This window comes from Nuphar pumila, chromosome 11, assembly GCF_984573655.1.
Source record: "Nuphar pumila chromosome 11, dmNupPumi1.hap1.1, whole genome shotgun sequence".
NCBI classification, from domain to species: domain Eukaryota; kingdom Viridiplantae; phylum Streptophyta; class Magnoliopsida; order Nymphaeales; family Nymphaeaceae; genus Nuphar; species Nuphar pumila.
The window spans coordinates 115,463,721-115,486,758 of record NC_143259.1 but is presented as its reverse complement, the minus strand read 5'-3'; the positions used below and the strand labels follow the sequence as shown (position 1 = coordinate 115,486,758).

Here is a 23,038-nt window from a genome sequence, read left to right as displayed (position 1 = left end):
ACGGGTCATTGCAGACTCTTTGACACCCCTATTTGCAGCCATAAGGTCTGAGGGGCAAGAAGGGTTTGTACCTCCAATGAGGGGACCCAAGAGTGTTGTCCGGTCCCCAAAGCCACGCCCTTAAACGCGAGAGTACGGACAACTGTCCAGATGGTGATGTCTCAGACTCAGGGAAGCCTCAGAGTACGTGCAATAATAATAACCAAACTGCTCCCTTTATTGTTTATTCAGGAATTGCCAATAATGTGTAATAAATAAATCTCATAAATCACTCACACAACTTGGGAATCCATATATTTTGTGAATATTTGAGTTTCCGGATGCTACCTGATCCACAAACCCTTTTGCTTCATGACTTTTCCATTACAATTTCTTCTTTATTTAGTTTCTGAGTTTCTTCTCTAAGACATCTGTGCAGTAGGAGAGAGAATATCAGCCACAAGCTGCTGTCAAAGAAAGCACAGTGAACCAAAACCTGCACCCACAGTTATTTGGGTCCCCCACTATTCCCTTAAATTATTCTCTTTTATCATCCATTAGTACCCTATAAAACAGCCTGAAAAGAAGATTTTTTTCACCGTTAGCAGAAGTACACAATCACTGCGTATCAAGCCTGGTCTCGGACAAGAATTAAAGGACTAATAAAGGATGCTAATGCATCAGATTTTATCCTCTACCTGTAAGGACCGAAACCAGAGCCTCTTGAGCTCAGAGTCATGACTTTTATTTCTTAAAAAAAAAAATTATCAAAATAACCAACAAAACTAAGTTAAAATTTTTGTTTTTTATTTTATAAATAACAACGACTACATGAACGTCAAGTTTATTCATATAACATCAATATAATCATCATTGTCTATCCAAGATCAAGAATCAAAACAGGTTTATAACATCAAATAAAATGTAAAAACAAAGCAAAGTACTCCAATTCAGTACTTTGTAGCCAAAATTAAGTGAGTGAGTTTACAAATTAAGTAAGTTCTCATTTACAAATAAAACACCACCGTTACAATTATAGTGAGCTCTAAGTTTATATTCTTAGTTTAGTTTGCTAATTAAGCATACATATTGTTTATGTATTTTATCCTTCTTTATCGATTCTTTTTTCTCATTCTCAAATTTAACATTCTCAATATCGTACTCTACACTAATCGGTTATTCTGAAAATAACCTCATGAGATATAACAATCCATATAAACAACTTTAGAGTATACAGTGTTTACCAAACATATGAACCACCCACAACAACATAGTTCAAACTGATCGAAGCTATGAACTCACAATCACTACAACTTTACTCAATGGTTACAAGGAGCAAAAAAATGTTCATCGGTAACTAACTGAAGAGTCTGAGAAGCTATACGTGACTTCAAGGTGTTCGATAAGCTAAAACAACTCCCAAGGTTTGTGGTTCATGCTACACCTTATATGTATTTAATAAACAATATTTTTTAATCGCTAAGGGTTATCAAAAATTTCTCAACAAATTTTAAAGCATAAGTGAGGTACAAACACCTCAAACAAAACCCTAAACCATGTCCTTTATAATAGAGTTTCTTATCATTCTCTATGTTGTTACCCTAGGTGCATTATTCTTTTTTTATTTTATTTCTCAGCATTAACGTATTATACAACATCAAATGTATATTCACTAAATACGTTACATACGTTAGTTTTAGGGATAACAATTTGTCACAGAGGTATATCGTCAATTTATCACATCACAGCACTTACAATACCCTTCTCAAGGTATAAGTGTGATATCCTAAGAATAAATCATATTATGAGAACTTTAGAACTCAACTTTCCTTTATCAAAGTCAAACATTTATTTTTGCAACATGTTACCTGTGTCAAAATATCATTTTTATTTTCATTACAAGGCACATTTATGATACAAATTATATGATGTTATGACATTTACATAACATGATCAAGTACGGAAAATAAACATGTATTATATGTTATAATCTTTATGCATCTTTCCAACCTGACTCAGTATGACATGCCTAGACGAAGTCGATCTCAATTAAAGTTGTCTTTCTCTTTGTCTTGACTAGACTCAATCTGGGCAAACCCAGACCAAGTTGGTCTCCCCTTTCATTCGACAATAAGCCGCCGACAACCATCCGATCATCGATGATTGGGGCAGGGCACCCCTTGCCCCTGCATACACTTCCTCACTCACAATCAAAGAGGCCGGTTTGAGACTCACTCATTTTTTTTTTGTCCTGTCGGTAACCCTTGTGGTTGTTGACTCTTCTCTTGTAATCGATGTTTGATCGCCGCCTCCCGTGCTCCCTCTCTTTCTCATGAACATAAGGGATTGAGAGAGAGGGGAACCATGGCTTATAAAGGCTCATGGGGAATGGGGGATTACTTTCTCTCATTAGTGAGAGGTTCTTCCCCCTTCCCCACTAATCCATGTGTGGAAGAGAGGGAAGGTCCCCCATTAGTGTCTTAATGGGGTCCCTTCCTCTCCCCACCTTCATCTCAATTTGGAGAGGGGAAGGGACTTCCCCTTTTTTACCCTGACTAGTTAAGTGGGTTAGGTCCAGGTATTACTGTCCTCGACCAAATTCAATTTGGTTTAGTTGCATTTAGGAAAGTATGATTTTGATTTTTTGCTGCCAAATCCATTGGAATGCATTTAGGGCATGTTTGGGATCAGTAGCAGGGATGGACATTTACAGAGTCTATACAGTTGAAGTGACTGCGGGTGGTAGCTCCCAAATCCATCCTTTACTGTAAATATAAAAGAGAAAGGGCTTCACTTCTCATCCCAAATGCATAAACACCCATCTTAGCACCAAGATTTCAAACTGAACCACCATGGGCGTTTGGGTAAGATTTTGCCGCGGGAACACCAAAGGAATAAACGCCCATCTTGAGATTCCAAAAGGGCCTATTTGGAATCTAGGAACCAGGATAAGTGTTAATGCATTTGGCAAAAAATTGGTCAAACTATTGCCAGGTGGCTGTTTGGAAACTGGTAGCTGGGATGGGAGTTAGTGCATTTGGGGATGGAAGTGGCATTGTATTTACACTAAAGCATGAAATTCTGCAGCTGCCACTTCCTATCCCGGCTACTAGCTTTCATACAGGCCTACATGTAAAAAACTGAATTTGGTATATGAGCTTTTCCCATCCTAGTCTGAATTCAAATCGGAAACCCTTTAGCCAACATCCTATTAGTCAAATATAGCATTGGTCACATCTGATCCAAATCGTAACCGTTTACATCCCCACGAGATAATCAAGTGTGACCCCACTGACCTTGGTAGCATAACGATGCCTCATCTAGAGAAAACGAGATCTTCTCTAGATGGCAAATTTGGAAAGCTATTAATCGTTGTGCATAGAAAACCCACAAAAACTTTCAAATAAATGATCAAGATTTCGAACAAAAAATTGCCACTCAAGCTTGCTCTGAAGTTCTGAGCTCTTGAGAGTTCAACGGTTGAGGGCATTGTAGGTCATTTCCACATTCACCATGCTAGCTTCCAGTTCCAGAGCACACAAAGGAGACCGTACGCCTCTTCTTGGGCATTCGTAAGAAGTAATATACTCATCTTGTCATTAATTACCACAACATCCTAAAAGATTAAAGCTTTTATTTGAAATTAATGGAAGACAACGGACAGCTCATGAGGGCCAGTTGCATTTTCTTAACCAAGGCATCTCGGGTTCGAATCCCACGGCAATTATCCCCCCAACTTGCCTATATAAAAAAGAAGAAAAGCAGAACTCAGAAGATAATCATGTATTCGATTTGGACCTACACATGCATGAAGCATGCATGCCAAAGTCGTTAGTTCATATCTTAAAACGACGTCTTAATTAGATCGAATAATCCCAAATGATTAATTAATGATTCGGATCTTCATCCACCCCTCTGTACACTGCGGAGGAAACGTCCTAACTCTTAATAGTCAGGATTTATTATATTAAAGATTATGATATTTCTCCCCTGTACCACGATTCTTCCGGTCAGTAATATAATCGCCGGCCTCTGTGAGTGGACAGCGAGTTTTGCGATCAGCAACGTGCTAGTTGTCACTCTTTTAACGGGTCCCCACCTCCAAAACGATGTCATTAAGATTCTTAGTCTCCGATTCTCTGATTTGTTTTTCTTCGTCTCAGAAAATTAGTCATGGGATTTTCTGCATAACGGAAGATTCAAAGAAAAAGTCGCCGACCTTAAAGTTTCCCTATTGGGGTGTAGGATGGTTGACGTGACTCACCGGCTCTAAATTTTCACTACTCGAGAAATTGAGAAGATAAAAGAAAGAAAGGAAGAAGACGAACCAAAGAAGAAACCGATAACAAGAGCCTCCAAAATGGTCCTTTTCGCTTTCAGGAATTTCCTCTGGTTTTATTGTTTTTCGCATCAACGAGCAGAAATAGCCAAAAGCTAAAAAAGACAAACCATGAGAGAGATGTCTAGGCATACCTTTCGGAAAAACTAGACTCGATTAAATATTGTTTTTTTTTCTTTCAATTTCTCTTTTGATCCCACTTGGTACGACCGTAGAGAAAGAGAAGGGCGTAGTGTCGCTCGTTTAGGTCACGTTGGGCAGTGCTGCATCTGAGAGACCTGAACCATCTCGCCGCAGAGGTTGTTGAGCCGCTGCCGCTTCGCAGCTGCCACCATCTGGTAGCGCTGGAGTGTCGCCAAGCCAGCGGACGACGTCGTGGAGTACCCCACCACGGTGTCTTCTTCCTTGTCGCTTTCCGAGACCGAGCAAAGGAAGTCGAGTACGCCGGAAGGCGTATCGTCGCTGGACATGAGCGAGCGGGAGGATGGCTCGTACTTCTCGATGACAATCATATCCTGCATCAACTCGTAGCAGCCAGCCAGCTGCTCCTGCGCAGTAGAACAATATACATGTATTAAAAAAGGAGAAAATATAATGAAAGTAGGAAACTAATGAGCGAAATAACAAGGTACACGTTGTATAGACTCAATCTAACCACGGATCAAGCTTTGATCGTGCTTTTCTAATGTCAAAATATGATATTCTGAGTTATTAAATTTTGACACATTGTGGGCCGTTGATTGTTGGACCTTTTTAAAAATTTAATTACGTGTAGTAACCACATGATTCAAAACAAGTGTCCTACTAAACAAACCATGTAGATCACATCAGTAACACGATCTACAAAAAAAATAAAAAAATTTGAAGAGTGATTTCTACTCGTTAGTTCCTTACCTTCTTCATTAGTAGCCAATATTTACCCATTTAAAATGCACGAAATGAGATAAAGGGAAGATGTTTTTACGGTTAGAAATGGAAAAAGTAATCAGATAAACTGTGCAAAGAGACAAAGAACCACATTCCTTCTTCACTTACGCAGGGAACCGGTACTTCAGGACCTTTTATTCTGATTGAACGTTCAGAAACTCTCTCTCTCTGGAAGGCAGACGATATGGAATTGGAGCAAGAAGAGATGAACCATCAAGGCGATGAAATTTTGATGGTTTAGAAACCATAAGGCAGATCTCAATAAAAGAAGAGAGAGGAGGGCATGGTGATTTTTTATGAGGATTGTTGCCTTGTTGGAGCCATAAGAAAACAACAGAAAAAGCGAGGATAAACGATACAGAACAAAGAAAGAGAGAAGAGAAACCAGCTAATGGTCGGTGTACTACTGCTGAAGCAGAGCTCGATTTTTTTTTCACTTACTTTATTTACTTGAACGCAACTGGAGACAGCGTCCCCGTGGCCGGCGAAGCACGAAGGGGCTATTTCCCTAGAAGCAGAGAGGAGGGCCGCCGCTGCGACGATTGAAGGCCGGAAAGCCAGAAGCTTGATTTCTGAAAATGGCGGAAAATAACAGATCAGTTCCTCTTTTTCACCCCCCGGTTTCACGATCGGAAACCGAGAACTAAATGCTACTTACCCGCCTGCGCCCTCAAGATGATCTCGACGGCCCGAGACTTCAATATCACCATTAATGGCTGATCGTCGATATCGAAGAGGGAAAGGAAGAAATTAATGAAGGAGAACGGCGTAACGGATCGCATTCTCCATTTGAGGGCGCCCAGAATTAATAGCTCCATCCTTCGGATCGTGCGAACGTCGAAGACAAATCCCTCTTCTCCCTTCACGCATTCAATAAATCAGAGAGAGAAAAATAACAAGAAAACTTCATTTATTGAAGTAGAAAGAAAAGCAAAAAAATAGAAGAAAATGCATTGAATAAACGAATAATTTCTCTCACCTGAAAATCGGATGGCGAAAACTCCGCCTTGCGCATCTTAGATGCGAGGGAGACGCAGGAGACGCAGAGAAGACGTTTTACCCACGCTTTCTGCCACTGCAGTTGCGACTAAATCTCAGAACCGTCGAAGATCGAGCTAGAAACGGTAAAAAAGAAACGGTGGATTTTCGAATGACCAGAATTTTATGCCGGGAAATGAACTGATCGTGCTAATTCCGGAATATAAGATCCAAACAATACAACTTTTTCCGTCGAAACTCTACGGGTACCGCGGCAAAATGAACCTATGGAGGAAATTCACCGCAAGATAAATGTTGAAAGGGTAAAATTTCTTCTGTAGTTACCCGGAGATCGACCGGACGCGGTAGAAATAAAGAATGAAAAAAGTTACTAGTAAAGCATTTCCGATCGGCCCGGAATTTCGACCGAGAAGTTGGCCGGTGGACGGAATTAGCTCCTTTAAAAAATATCAAAAGAGGGGACCAAAGTGTAAAGAATCCTTTTTCCTGTAAGAAAATGAAGCGATCGATGCGATTCACGGCGAAAAACAGGAGACGAAGGGTAAAATTTACCGCATAAATTTCTGCTTACCGGGATTTCCTGCCGGGAGATGAACCGATCGAGATAATTCACAGCAAGATAGGCTACGAAAGGATCGAATATCGAAACCTGAAGATTTTACACAATAAAATAATATGGTGAGTTAATTTTCCGATCTCCGATTGACAAAATCCGGCTCCCAGAAAATGAAAAATCGACTTTCTTTCACCTTTGACATCAGAGAAACGGCTTCCTGTCGATCAGAGGCCTGCAACTCCCTCGTTTTGTACCTCTGAGCGTAGTTCCCGTCCGGCACGTGCTCACATTCCGTCGAGAAAAGGAGCTCGATGGATTTCGATTCCGACTCCTTCTCTTCCTTGAAGAAGACGATTGGATAGTCGAGATCGATCTCCATTTCTACGTATATGTACAAACTCTCTCTCTCTCTCTCTCTCTCTCTCTCTCTCTCTTGCTTCAGATCGAAGACGACGGTGAAACGGCCATCGGAAAGGTTGCCGTAGCTCGCTTTTCGTCGAGGTCTCTTCGTATATAAAGTAGCTCCCGCTCTCCGCTTCCTTCAAGGAGAAGAAGCACGGACAACAGCCATCGGAAAGTATGCGTTGTCTACTTCGGGCAAGAAGTTTCCAATACACCACGCCGCGCAATTCTCCTTTCCTTCAGAAAAGAAAAAGACGAATTCCGTAGGCCAGCTTCCAGCGAATACTCCACCTATTTACAGAATCCCTCGCAATTTGTTTCATTTATGCAAGACTACACCGGAAAACGGCTCGGAAAATGCCGTCAGTTTGCTCTCGATATAAAAACTCTCTTTTGCTTCGTTCAGAGAGAATGTAGCCGGAAAGAGGCCATCGGAAGAGATATCCCGTAGTTCCTATTCCGACGAGTTGTATTTCTCTGTGGAGAACCGATCGCCAGGTCTTTACCCTGTTCAGAGAGGTCACGGCCGGAAAACGGCTATCAGATAGGGTGCCTCTGCTCGGATTCAGGCGAGGAAAAATCGAGTCGCTTGCTTTCCCCTCTCATCTCCCATTTATCTATAAAGAACTCTCTCTCTCTCTCTCTGAGAGTGAAGGTTATCTTTTTCCCTCTTTTTTCTGGGATTTTGAAAAATCTGTCTGAAGCGCTGGTCAAAGATATAAAAAGGAGACCTGAATTTTAGAAAAAAAAAACATTATTTTAGCAATTGGCTTTTTTAGACATTGACGAAAATGCCTCTGGAAAGTGCTTTTTATATCACGTCCTTGGACCTGGGCTCGCCGTGCTCAGCGTTGGAAAGAGTCGTTCTCCTTCGACCTTGCCAGGGGCGTAACGTCATTTCTCTCTAAGGCTGTGCGAAATCCGTTAGATTGCGAAGTCGCGCGATCTGGACCGTGATTGGCGCGGTATTGCTTGTGGTACTCAGGTGTCATTTTTGTACATTTTAAGGGCTTTTTTAGAGAATGAGTAGAAAGGGTAATATGGGAAATATAATCAGTTTGACTGTGTTTACAGATGCATTTTGGTCTTTTCGATAGTTTTCGGCTGGGAAACGTCATTTTCTTGAATTTATTTCAAATGCCTTTGGATTGTGAAACAAACTAACTTTCGGTCCCGAATACATATAGTAGTATTTTAAGATAATTGGATCTAGATTAGGAAATGGCTTGAATCCATCCTTATCTGAATTGGATTAGGCCAGATATCCTATAATGTTGTTCACTGCAAACCTCACATTCTAACCAACCGGATCCATTTATATCGTTGGTAAGTAACCACCGTTGGATCTGGTATTGGGCCTTCAAATGCAAATCTAATAAAATCAACACTGGAATTTAGCAATGATCAGAATCCAATTTTATATACAAGTAACTGGTTTAGATTAGGGTGTCAACGGGCCTGGTTTACCCTAGCCCGACCCCGACCCCAACCAAACCCTATAGGGTCCGGGTATGGTGATAAATAAGAACACCCGATTAAGACCTGGGTTAGGACCCGAATGTCTGATTAATACATGGAACCGGGTATAGTTTGTAAAATTTTATACCAGACCTGGACCCGACCCGAGTTTCCATTAAGACCCACAAATTTTCAATGTAAAAATGAAAAAAAAATATGGTTTTACTGGGATTGGTTAATGTAGTTCTTATGAGGACCAAACCCGACCCGTTGACAGCCCTAGTTTAGATAGGGATGTAACCAAATTACACCTGAGCTTTGGCATTACTAGATCATGTTCTAGATGATATCAGGGTTCGTTATCCCAATCCAATTAGCTCCACAAGATTACGTTGCATGCACTTAGTTGTAGTCCAAAGTCCAAATCCGGTTGGATTTGTGCTCCAATTTCCAATTATTTGTAGCTTTTGCATGACCTCTAGCATATAATTTGTGGGCATGCTGAAACGACAAAAGTATTGCTTATATTTTGCATTTTATCACGTAGAATTCATTAGGGATGGCACTGGACCGGGGCTGGGGCAAGGGATAAGGTCTTCACCCTCGCCCCATCTCAAAATCCAGCCCTCCATGCCTACCTCCATCCCCACACGGGTTTTGATTTTAAACTCCATCCCCGGTCCAAACGGGATGAAGCAGGGTGGGGCCCCATTTTCGCTAGGTCCACTATGGCGGAAGAGGGCAAGGCCGGGATTGAGACGGGGACGAGGCGGGGCAGAGGAAAGCGTAAGTCCATTCCCGCCTTCATCCTGGCATGAGTTTTGATTTTAACCTCCATCCCCGCCTCCATCCCTATTTCATGTCCTCCACCCCGGTCCAAACGGCACGAGGAAGAGCAGGCCCCATTTTCCTCGATCCACTGCATCCCTACAATTCATGATAAAGAAATTCCTAAAAAATTAGAAATATTTTCATTTTATACATTTTTTATTTCATTTCAATCCCTAAGGAGGTGGGTTAGTAGGGTTGGGCCTTGGCTATTAGACAATTGGACAAGATTCCATTAATATGGACTTCAATACCGGTGCGCAAGCGGACGACCAAGGGCCAAGGGTCCTAGTCTCGGACTTTTATGGTGGTATGATAAGTTGAGCTAGTGCAACCAAGTCTTTGATCCCAAACACAGTTGGATCAATTAATATAAAAAAAACGGGTACCTAGCATTTCACCTTATACATACTCAAGAACCCATCAGTCTTTCAAAAAGATGTAAATTACAGATCCAACCCAAACTTATATATGCCAATCTCAATCGGGTTGGGTTGGGACCAGGGGTGTCAATGGGTCAGGTTTGACCCGAGTCTGACCCGTACCAAACCCTATAGGCTTAGGGTTTGGTGAAAAATAAGAAGGTTCAATTAGCATCCGGGTTGGACTGGAAGGGTCTGATTGTGAAATTTCATACTAGACCAGGACCCGAGCAAAGCTGTGACTGAGATCTGCAATTTTTCAATGTAAAAAAGATAAAAAATTATTATTTTTTCGGGTATGGTCAGGTTCTGGTCCACGTAATTCTTATAAGATTTAGGTATGATTTTCTTATGGTGGGTCCGATTGAAGCCGAGTCCAGACCCGGTACTAGTATCTCAATCAGGTCTGAGTCTGGTTTCACTTGGGTCCAAACTAAACCTGACCTGTTGACTCCCCTGGTTAGGACATTAAGTGTAACTAAACTAGGGGTGTCGACAGACTGGGTTTGGTTCGGACCCAGGTGAAACCAGACTTGGATCAGATTTTTTGGTATGGTATCGGGTTCAGACTTGAGTCTAATCGAGTTTACTATAATAAAAATCATACCCGGTTCCAATAAGAACTACATGAACCAGACCCGATAAAATAATATTTTTTATCACTTTTACATTAAAAAATTATGGGTCTTAATCGGAACTCGGGTTGGGTCCAGGTATAGTATAAAATTTCACAAACTATACCGGGTTGATGTATTATTAATCAGACCTTTGGGTCCGGACTCAGGTCTTAATTGTGTCTTCTTATTTGTCACCATACCCGGACCCTATAGAGTTCGGATGGGGTAAACCTGGCCCGTTGACACCCCTAACCCGAACCAGTTAAACCCCGTATCACATTGGTGGCAAACCCTACAAAGTCTGGGCCATTTTAGGAACCCTACTGGATAAACAAAGATGGGCCCAATCCATAGCAACAAGGGTGGGGTGCACGATACCTGAGGGCCAAAATCGGGTTGACCGCGACATGTGCATTGGCGGGCCGTGTACGGAAAACCCGCATCACTAAAATACACACGCCCCGCGCTGCAGGCATTTGTTGCCTTTGAAATCAATGCGGGTCGGATGGGTGCGCGCGCCCCCAACCACCCTCTCCGGTCACAAGGCCAGCCTTGCATGCCAGACCCTTCACGTGGCCACATCCCCACTCTCCAAACACCTTTTTGTAGGGGGCAATGATAAAAACACAAAAAGATAAAAAATGATAAAAAAAACATGTTTTACCCTTCAATCTCTGGAGTAAAATAAGGAAAAAAATTAGGTTTTACAATGGTTGTAATTATATGGATTTTGTGTTGTTTTACCAACTTGTGCATTTTTTTGTTTTACCGAGCTAAGCTAAGCTGGCCTTTTTTTTTTACTTCAGTCAATGGCATTGCTTTTTACTCAGTTGACGTAGAAAGCTAGGGTGACCAATGTTTTCCTTTTGTTAATGGTAGTTTTTGAGATGTGCTGGACGGTGGTTGTGTTTTAGATTTTTGGTTGATCAGTCCCCACCTGAATACAGACTCTTGACTTGTGCTTTTGAATAGGATTTTGGAGAGCCATGGTTAGGCATTTGTTTTAAGAAATTATAAAATCTACCTATATATATAGGGGTGGCAATTTCTGACACCACCAGCCAACCCGCTTCTGAGCAGGGTTCGCGTTTGGCTTAAACGGGTTCATGTCGTAAACGGGTCAACCCGCCTAACCCATTTATTAAACGGGTTGGGTTCGTGTTAGGAGTATGCCAACCGGCCAACCTGTTTAATAAATGAGTTAGGTGGATCGGATCAACCCGTTTACCCAAACCCGACCCGCCAACCCGCCCGCTAACTTACTAACTCGTTTACCCGACTTGGCTCATTTATTAAACGGGTTAACTGTGTCGTGTAGGGTTACCCATTTAATAAATGGGTTGGGTTTCTGTTTGCCACAACCGACCCGTTTAATAAACGGGTCGACTTCGTGTTGAGGTATGCTGACCCACCAACCCACCGACATGACCCACCAACTCACCAACCCGACCCTATTGCCACCCCTACCTATATATAAAGTGATGGGTAGGTGCGTGACATTTTTTTTTGCCTACCCAGCTTTGAAAAGATAGCTTTTATTTTTTCTAAAATATGACCATATAGATATGATCTACCTGCTTGATTTTATGAGAATAAACTTTTGGATTGTTTGATTCCAACACCAAGTTAGGTTTTTATGAGATTAAAAATTCAACATTCTACAACTTTGAATTTTTAAAAATATTCAATGCTTAAAAATTTATTTTTTTCTCAGAAAAATATTATCCTAAGTGTGATTTTTCTTGCAAATTGATCATTAAGAACACATATGTAGGGTCAGATTTAAAAAACAACAACATAAAAACCCTTATCCAAGCTCGTGGTAGGCACAAAAAGCGTCAGTCACTATATATATCTACTTATGGTGTAACCCCAATCAAGTTTTTTGTTCAATGTTACTCGGATGAATCATCAGCGCTGAACGTCCACGTGACTAGCCACAGATTTTTTCTGCAAAACACCCTTTGGCAGCAGGCCAAACAACCCTAAAGGCGTTTTTTCTGACACAGCCTGTCTACGCTGATCTGATGGGAATATATATATATATATATATATATCAATGGGTAGGTGCTGAACCCATTTGGTGCTAAATGATGTGCTAAATATGTTTTTTTGGGCTTATTTTATTTTAATTTTAAATTCTGACCGTACATATGTAGCCTACGTACTTGATTTTATAGGAATAAAGAATAAATTCTGAAAGAGTTTATTCTAACACATGGGTGGGTTTTTATAAAGTTTAAAAAATCAACGGTACAAAATCTTTGTAAATTTGGGAGGCTCCCAACATATTTTTTTCATCCACAGAAAATGAGTGTAAATTCTTAGTAAATCTGTGCCCAACACCGAAGAAGCTGAAAATCCATTTAGCATGTGGTTTAACACCATATGTGTTTAGCACGAACCCATTACTATATATATATATATATATATATATATATATATATATATATATATATATATATATAAAGAGAGAGAGCCTAAAGAGAATCAACATTATCACTCATGCAGATCAACAAAATGTTGAACCCATGAACCGAACAAAATAGAAAAACAAAACTAAAATATAAAAAAACAAAAGCAAAAGAAAAGAAAAAGAAACTACAGTCAACTAGCAACAAACAACAAAGCCAAGCTCAACCAGGATCCTCTGGATAAGAAGGAACCGCCGATGAGTGAACGTTGTTCAGACGGAAGGAGAGGTCTCTAAGATGCATTCGTAGAATCACGTATATATATATATATATATATATATATATATATATATATATATATATATATATATATATATATATATATATATATATATATATATATATAGAGAGAGAGAGAGAGAGAGAGAGAGAGAGTAATCGGGTTGTCCGATTCCAACACCAAGTTAGTTTTTTATAAAATTCCAAAATCAATGGTCTACAAATAAAAAAAACATTCAATGCTTAAAAAATAATCTTTTCTCAAAAAACATGACCCAAATGTGATTTCCTAGCAAATTGATCTTGCAAGCACATCTGTAGGGTCAAATTTTTTAAAAACAACCTAAAAACCCTTTATCCCGGTGTTTAGCACAATAAACGCAAGGCACCTACCCATTATTCCACACACACACACTCACACATATATACCCCTTTTCTGGCTTACCATCAGTCAATTGCGAGCAAACAAGTGTTTTCAGGTTTTCTCAAATCTGATGTTTTCAGGTTTTCTCAAATCTGACCCTGCACTTGTGTTTGGCGTGATTAATTTGCTAGAAAACGATACCTGAATCGTGTTTTTTTTTATAAAAAAAATGTTTTTAAGGACTGAATATTTGTACAAATTTTAGACCATCAGCTTTTAAATCTTAAAAAAACCTACTTGCATGTTGGAATCAGACAATCCAAAAATCTATCCACGTAAAATCAAACTCATAGAACACATCTATAAGGTTAGATATAAGAAAAACATGAAAAAAACCTTGAAAAGCTCATTCGCTTGGGTAGGCCAAAAATGTGGTAGGTAGTTACCACTATATATATATATCGCACACGTGTGATGCTGTAAAAAATACAAAAAATACAAAAAATGCAAAAAAAAATGCACACAAACGTTAAAAAGGACATTTAGCCGTGCTGCAAAAGCGCCGCTTAAAGTCATGAGGATGTACTTGACATTTAAAAAAAAGCTTTTAGCGCATTTTAAAGCGCCACTAAAGGTCCCAGAAGAACTGACCTTAAACAACACTTCAAAAGCATAGCTAAATCCCCCCACAAATGTGTTTTGCGGCATTTTTTTCACCACTCGCGTGATGGACCCTCAGCAAAATCAAGTTCCTATCAAGTATGTACGGATCAAGTAGCTACATACCACTCAATATATATATATATATATATATATATATATATATAGAGAGAGAGAGAGAGAGAGAGAGAGAGAGAGAGAGCCAAAAGTAATTCAACATTACCACTCATGAAGATCAACAAAATGTTGAACCCATGAACTGAACAAGAACAAAAGCCAAAACAAATAAAGAAAGCACAAGAGAAAAGAACATTAGACAGATAAAATGGGCTCATGCCAGAGCCGCTTGCCGAAATTGCGACAAAGGATAGGTAACATCAGCAGGAGGGAGTGGAAGATTACTAAGATGCATACGCAAGATCGCATAAACATCTACCAAGATTTTATGCACCAGGTTTTGAATGTTAACTCGAATATGACGAAAATGAGCATCGTTTCGTGCCATCCAAACAAACCACCAAGAAGTAAGCAACTACGTCCGCCAGATGAACCTCCACCTCTTGCTGCGCCTAATACAAACCGGCCCCAAGATCAGATCTAGCGCAAAGGACTCCTCCTTAACAAATACTTCTGGATGCCTCCAGGTCCTACTAAAGATTTCCATAAAAATTGGGCAAGACCAGAACAAGTGAAACGTAGATTCTTCTGCAGCTTGACAAAGCACACACCAACTCTCCACTTCTTTAAATTACTGTGGGTCTGGATCCTATCGTGCAAAATTAACCAAGCCAGGACTCGAGAACGGGGGGAAGGACCCTTCGCCCAAAGCACATCCTCGGGCAACCAATCAGCCCCTGTCGGTAGCAACGATCTATAGACTTTTTTGGTGAGAAACTCTCCGCTTGGAGCCAATGCCCACTGCAACCACTGACCAAAATTTTCGGAGACCTCAAAATGATCTCTAAAGCAGGCTAAAGCCCTCAACCACGATTTACGCAAGTGCGAGAGCGTCAAACCTCGGGTTCCCAGACGAACCGGAATAAGAGTTGAATCCCCATATTTAGCAAGAAGAAAACTAGAACAAGGGTTATCCGGTTGGTGGGCCAACCAACATTGTTTGGCGACAAGAACAATGCTTCGCAGTCTGGGCACCGGAATGCCTAAACCACCCATACGTCGAGGTAGTACCACCGAACGCCAACCAATCAAGTGACGCTTACCTTTGAGTTTACACCCAGACCATAGAAAGCCTGTCAGCAAGCGCGCCAGCTGCTTCTTTACTCTCACAGGCATCACAAAGAGAGACATGAAAAATTCTGGATTAGTTGAAAGAACATGTCTGACTAAGGTTAGACGTCCAGCGCTAGAGAGAGAGAGAGAGATGATAAGAATGATGGAATGAGTATTTCAAAATAATTTGTTAGTTACTCCAATAAAACAAAAATTTGTTTGATGTCATGGTTGACTTACATAATACTGGTACTAGGATGAATTAATTAATCATATATATATATATATATATATATATATATATATATATATATGCAACACGACTATGTTTTTTCAACGAAAAAACATGTTTTTTGTGAGTCGAGAAAACTCTATGTATTTGCAGCAGTGAGTTTTTGCAGCAATCAAAAGACCTGTACATAGGTTGGATTCTTGTGATTCAAGAACCAGTTCTTATTAAAACCAGCAAATCACATTTATGAGGCCATTTTAACCAAAACAACCAAAAAAGATTCAATAAAAATAGAGTTTGCTAAGTTTACTGTATATGTAAATGATTGTAACAAACTTTAACCCTATATAAATGTTTGTTGCAATTGATTATATTTACAATCAACTTAGCAAACTTCATTTGCTTTATTTTTTGGTCTTATTAGTCCAAATGACCTCATGGATGTGATATAAGTGTTGTTAAGACTGACAATTAAATCTCCGGAATCTGAACTGTTTACAGAGTTTTCAGTCGAAGCAAAATTCAACGGTTATGAATGCATCAAATTATCAACAGGGCTCGGATTGTTAAAAGCTGGAACATCCACTTTCCATTTGAAAGAGGGTTTGAAAACATCTTTATTCTGACTCCGAGGAAAAAATGCATTGGAGTACCGATGTGAACCATGCACCTGAATATACACACGGTAATGTTTATTTCTTACCCTTATTTTCTGTAAATCAGGACCTTCAGATGGGTTCGGAATGGTTCATTTACTGTGCAACGGCACTTGGATCATGTTTTCTTTTTAAAAAAGTTTTTTTTAAGCTTTAAAATTTAAAAATTCTGGGTTTCTTGATTTTTGAAGCCTTAAAAAAACCCTACTCATTGCTCACAATCGGATGATCCAAAAAGGTGGCCCTACAAAACCAAGCATGTAGATAACACATGAACAACCAGATTTTAAAACAAAAAAAGAAATGATAAAAAAATGCTCAGTTCATATGAAAGGTGGATCACGCGTTTGTCTAAATTGCCGTAGCTCAAAACTACTCACAATACGAAATTGCAGCTCATGCTAATTTCTTATACAAATGTCCACTCAATTTTGGATATTGTCATTAGTAAGAAAAAAAATTGCCAATTTTTTGCAAGAAATGAGAAATTGTAAAAATGTTTTAGATTGCAATTTCTCATGAAAATTTAAAATATTGCATTTTTTCTATAAAAAATACCAATATCATGTTTTTATCTTGATGTTTACATTTTGAACCGTTATTTTCTTACGAAAAAATGTGTAATTTTTAAAAATATTTTCTTTTATTTTTTCATAAAAACTGTTTTCTAAATTTCTAATTATTTGTTGTTGCCAAGATTTTGCCAAAAAAGCAAAAAAAAAAAAATCATAAAATTTTTCAATTTCTCTCAATAATTTAGGCTGCTTGGTATTTTGTTGATTGTAGTAGGCCTATAAGGCCCTTGAATTGAATAATGTTGTCTTCTACGGGAAATGCGATTCCCCAAAAATCGTTTCCAAAAAATAGGAAACATTGCGTTTTTGAATCGTTTGGGAAATGTCAAAAAAAATATGGGAAACCTGTTTCCTATACTATACTATGAGAAACACATTTCTCACATTTATGAAACATGTTTCCTATATTTGGAAAATGCATTTCCCTTTCATGGGATAAGGTTTCTCATGTTTAATTTTATTCATTTATTGTGCTATTAAGTCTTTTCTTTTTCTTAAATGTTGCTCATCCGTTTCCAATTCCTTTCCCTTTTCTCATTTCCCATTTCACGAGTCTAAAAACCTTGATTTCTATGTCACTCTTGGGGCAAGGGGTAAGCCCATGGAGTTTTATGCTGTCAGGACAGTGATCATAAGTACGACAAGCAGAACCAGTGTGGCTAGGTCTCTGATCCTAAGGATGGTTTCTCGATGTAAATATATAAAAAAAAGTCACCCCTATATATGTAACCTAAAATAATAAGCATTGCTTAATCTTCAATGAAGCATTTTTAGGTTAAGTGTCTATTAGCTTATCTTTGGCAAATTGTTTACAGTAGGGGTGGCAATCGGGTCGGGTTGGCGGGTCGGCTGTGGCAAACACGAACCCGACCCGTTTAATAAACGGGTAACCCGACACGACCCGCCAACCCATTTAATAAATGGGTTAGGTCGGGTAAACGGGTTTTCAGGTTCGCGGGTCAGGTTGGCGGGTTGACGGATCGGGTTGGCAGGTAGTCAGGTTGGCGGGTCGGGTTGGCGGGTTGGCGGGTTGGCAGACGGGTTGGCGGGTCGGGTTGGCTGGTTGGCAGGTCGGGTTGACCCACCCGCCTAACCCGTTTATTAAACGGGTCAGCTGGGTTGGCGGGTTGGCATACCCCCAACCCGAACCCGACCTGTTTATTAAACGGGTTACGCGGGTCGACCCATTTATTAAACGGGTTGGCTTAAGCCCAACCCGAACCCGCCTAAAAGGCGGGTTGGCGGGTCGTGTCAGAAATTGCCACCCCTAATTTGGGTTGGTTGGATATCAACCTGCATCTTTTACATCTTTAATGCTTAAATTTGAAGCTATTTGATAACAAACTTCTCATGTATCACATGGTTCCAAGACATACCCTTATCAAACAATTTCCTTTTTGTAAAAGAACAAAATTTTTGTAAGAATGGAACGAGGGATATGGCTACTTTTAAACAATCAATAGCAAGCGAATTTCCATAGAGAGGATATATGACAAACCAGTTTCTTTATAAATATGTAAGTAATATCATTATAATGAAAGCACACGAAAACACATAAACTAAGGAGGGAAATCGGGTTAATGCTTGCCACTCTCGTGGGTATGGAACTGATGTAAATCTGAAGGCCGATTTACTAGAAAAATCTAACCAACTACGAATTATCTAAGGAAGCCAAAAAATAAATCTAGAAATAGCAAGAAATAAATAAAAATTATAGAAAATTACTGAAAATTAACTAGAAACAAAAAATAACTGGAATAAAATGGAAATACAACTTTTGAATCCAACTCAAATCTGCCTAATTTAGACCTCCCCATTACTTATAGATTAAGTTTTTTATCCAAAAGAAACAATATTCCTATTTTAATAACTTTCTCAAAATGATAAATCATATCCTAAAAAGATGCATCAAATTTTAATCTAAATCTTAGAAATACAAAAATCCAAACTAAGTTAAATGGATCTAAAATGCATTATTCTCCTTGAGTTGGAAGACTTGCCCACAAGTCTGGATCCCTCTTGTGCTTTTTTCAATTTTGCTACCCGAGTTATCGACAAAAATAATAGGATCGTCTTTCGAATGGAATCGAGGTGATGAAAGTTATGTTACACACTGATGTAAATCCGAAGGCCGATTTACAAGAAAAATCTAATCAACTATAAATTATTTAGGGAAGACATGAAATAGATCTAGAAATAACAAAAAATACAGAAAAATTGTAGAAAATTAACTAGAAACAAGAAATAACTGGAAGAAAATGGAAATATAATTTCTGGAATCTAATTCAAGTATTCCTAAACCCTTAGACCTCCCTCATTACTTACAGATTAAGTTTCTTGATCTCAAAGAAATAATATTCCTATTTTGATAACTTTCCCAAAAAGATCAATCCCATCTTAAAAATATGGATTGAATCAGCCAGGAATACAAAAATCCAAAAATAATGATCTAAAACCCATAAATCCAAACTAAGCTAAATGGATTCAAAATGATCTGATGAATCTTGGGTCTTTCGGCCTTGTTCCTGCATCAAGAACACCGTAGTGAAAAACTATAATTTTTTTAATTTAATTTTTGTTTGCAAAGCTAATCATCCAGATGTAATCTATGTGCTTAGTTTAATACAAATCACCCCTTGGGTCGTGTTTTTCTGACAAGGGTATGAAAAAGCAATGCTTACAATTTACCCGGATTTTCAACCCTAAAAATATCATATATCAAAAAAATATCATTCAAGGGTTGATTCCTATTATTTTGACCATGCTAAACACAGCCATATCGTCAGATGTGGTTAAAATGACCTCGATCTCTCTATACGTTCCAACTAGGGGTTGCTTGCCCACGAGGGTAGCAAATTTATGTTCATAAACAAAATGCCCAAGTAGTTGCATTTTCGTTGTATTTGTTTATTTACTGAAATTTTATTTATTTATTTATTGGGAAGAAGCCATTCACACTATTCTGCATCCTCATAAGTGCAAGTAGTTGCATGCACAGTATAATCTTTATTTGCACAATCCCTTTTTATGTGCATTTTTTTTTCACAGTGATGTTCGTGGCAGAGATCATGAGCTCAATAGAGATGTAATTGGGTCGGATCCAGTATTGAGGTTTTGTGATTTTTGGCTGCTCTGACCCAATTCAGAACTGACTCTCCCATGTATTTATATGATCCGAATCTGATCCATTTGCATCCCTATTGCACGACCTCTTCCTCTTTTCAGTCAACGGCATGAGTTTGACCCTATCATGGCCCAATCTTATGGTTTCTTCCTAGTTACAAAATGCCATACACAGTCCTCAAGTGGTCGCAAGTTTTATTATCCTTAGTATCAAACTGGTAAAAGTTATAGAACAGAACTATGGCGCTGGTCCAATCTTCCAAGGTTTGCTCCATTAAGGTAGTGCCAATAAGGGATTGATCTTGGTGGAGATAGTATTTTTTTTAATAGGCAAGCTTGAATTTGGCAAACCCCAAGGGGTTTGGCATAGTGGGAGGGGGGGCTTGGCTGCTAGACAGGTGGTTAGGGTTCCATTCTTGCAGCCCCTTTATTAAAAAAGGGCAAAGGTATTATGTCTATTGCTTGAGCTAAACTCCCTTGAGACAAGAGGTGCACCACATGTAAATTTGGCAAACCCAACCAGTATACAACTGTATCCATAAGTATCAAAGTCATGACATCCCAACACATGAAAACGTTCCCAATCTCCTCCACCATTTGAGCAAAGCCCTCATGAGTTGAGATAATATTGTTGTTGACTACCATTTAGTGAGCTAGGTTGCACTCATTCCCTATTTCATCGACCATCTTCATGCCCCTCTTAAATCTTATGATGCAAGTTGTTTTGATAAAATCTGACCTTATAGATGGATTTGGCATGGTCGATGTAATAAGAATCGACCCTTGGGTCATATTTTTCAACTAAAAATATGATTTTTTGAATCACTATCTTGTGTTTTGTCAACAGCCGATTTTTCAATCACCAAAACATCCTATATACAAGTTGGATTTCAGTGATTTAAATGTCGATGATGTAGATTACATATGTGGAGTCTGATTTGATCAAAACAACTTGCATCAATGAAATCCAAAGGAGGAGGGATATGAAGATAGGGATGACTCTGCGAATTCAGCATCATTTGTTCTAGATAGAGATGGACAAAGGTGCTGGAAGCCATCGGATGCATGGTCACACTGACAGAAAGATGCTCACCCTGCTCTAATCATGAAGGTTGCCTTATGACAACCTTATTCTTGGTAGCACTTAATCATCAAACCATAGCACCTTGGCTTCATTGAACAAGTCTCTGCAAATGAATTTTTATGGTTACCATCCTCATTTGCTACAGCCAAGCGTAGCACATCTCCCACACTATTTAGTTGATGGAGGCCACTAAGGCTCTATTTGGGAGACTTATCAGAGGTGTGTTGTGGTTTTCTACAGTGTCCTCGTATAAAAGGATCCAATTCTTTGAAATCGATCCTAGCCATCCAGCTGAAGCATCAGAAGGGTTAGGATCAGTGTACATTCAGGTGAAAATGTGAACCAATCTTAGCCATTGATTGGATGGCTAAGTTTGAATGTAGGATGAAACCCATTCTATGTCAAATGATGGGATCGGCACTCACATTCTCATGATCTATGCTGTTTGGGAGCAGTGGTGTTGCCAAAACCACATTGAGAATGAAGTTGACAGCTCCAATACCACATTTCAACAATTTTCATAAAATCTATGTTTTTAGCAACTCCATCATCATCGCCACATTTTTCCAAACCATATTTTGACAAACACATGGAAATGGTGTTTCCTTTCCAATGCAAGGCTTCCAAACATAGCCTAAATGATAAACAGAAAAGTGTTGCAAATCAGGAATTCTGTTTTTTTTTCCTTTAAAATAAATCAGGAAACGTGTGGTCTGCCATGTAGCAAAGCTTCAGAAAGAATAAAGATTCAAGAGCTGTTGCTTTTCAAAATGGACTACAACACACCAGCAATTTCTTAGAGATGAGAACAAATTGGAAGAGTTAAATAAGATCTTACTCTTCCAATTGGACTGATTTATGTATTTTCTATCTGGTTGAATCAGGCCCAAGAAAAATAAATAATATTGTGATGCCGCTTTTGCAAGAAAGTTTCATGAAGGGAAATCACCCAAGCTGTCATACTGCTTCATTTGTTATTTCACACAATAACAGATATCTGCGATATTTTTAAAACATATAGATATTATCATTGCATTTTCAGCAAATGATATTATAGGTAAAATATCATGATATTTTAAAAATACCATTATATTCTGAAAATATCATCAAATTGATACACAACAAGAATTCTGCGGATTAGCGACGAACGCTATCCGACGATAATCCATCGCAAATCCGTTCAGCGACGGATTGGCGATGGCTTAGCGATGGATAGCGTTCGTCAAAATTTCCTGGTCGCTAATTAGCGACAAAATTGATATGTCGTTACTTTCGTCGCTAATGCGCGATGGATTAGCGAATGTCATGACCCGTCACTAATCTGTCGCTAAATAAGAACTTATTTGGTTTTGCGACAGATACATATTCATCGATAATCCATCGCTAAAATTTAATGATGAATATGTTTCCGTCGCTAAATTTCATCACCAATTTATCAACGGATTCACGATGGATTACATTCCTTCGCAAAGCATCGACTGATTCAGTTTTTGAGACAAATAAATATTCGTCCCTAATCCGTTGCTAAATGCACGATGGATATTAGCGACGGATAATATCGGTCCTTAATCCATCACAAAATTTTAAAAAAATTTAAAAAAATATTTGAAATATAAATATCAAGAAAAAATTTCTCGTTATATAATTTATACAACCTGTGTATAAAAAATAAAGTACACATAAAAAATACATATACAAAACAGGTGAAATAAATTTAACACAAGTTATAAGTGAAACAAATTTAACAACCCACTATAATCCTCGCCAAGTTCTAATTAGTTACAAGTAAACATATACAAAGAGTTTCGTTTGAAACAACAAGTACGTGAAACAAATTCAACACATGACTCTAATCATCGCCAAGATTCAGAGTATCATCCACTTCATTGTCTCG

The 23,038-nt window shown here is 38.9% G+C and overlaps 1 protein-coding gene across 1 annotated transcript; it reads right to left on the bottom strand.

Moving 5' to 3' along the window:
- Positions 1 to 4,566: 4,566 nt before the first annotated feature.
- On the bottom strand, positions 4,567 to 7,179 carry LOC149822980 (putative cyclin-D6-1). The gene is made up of 6 exons (XM_089980417.1): positions 6,994 to 7,179; positions 6,816 to 6,893; positions 6,225 to 6,320; positions 5,904 to 6,105; positions 5,687 to 5,817; positions 4,567 to 4,866 (listed from the first exon to the last, which is right to left on the bottom strand). Exons 1-6 carry the CDS (start codon positions 7,177 to 7,179, stop codon positions 4,567 to 4,569), a joined length of 993 nt encoding a protein of 330 aa, XP_089836543.1.
- Between the last annotated feature and the right edge of the window lie 15,859 nt (positions 7,180 to 23,038).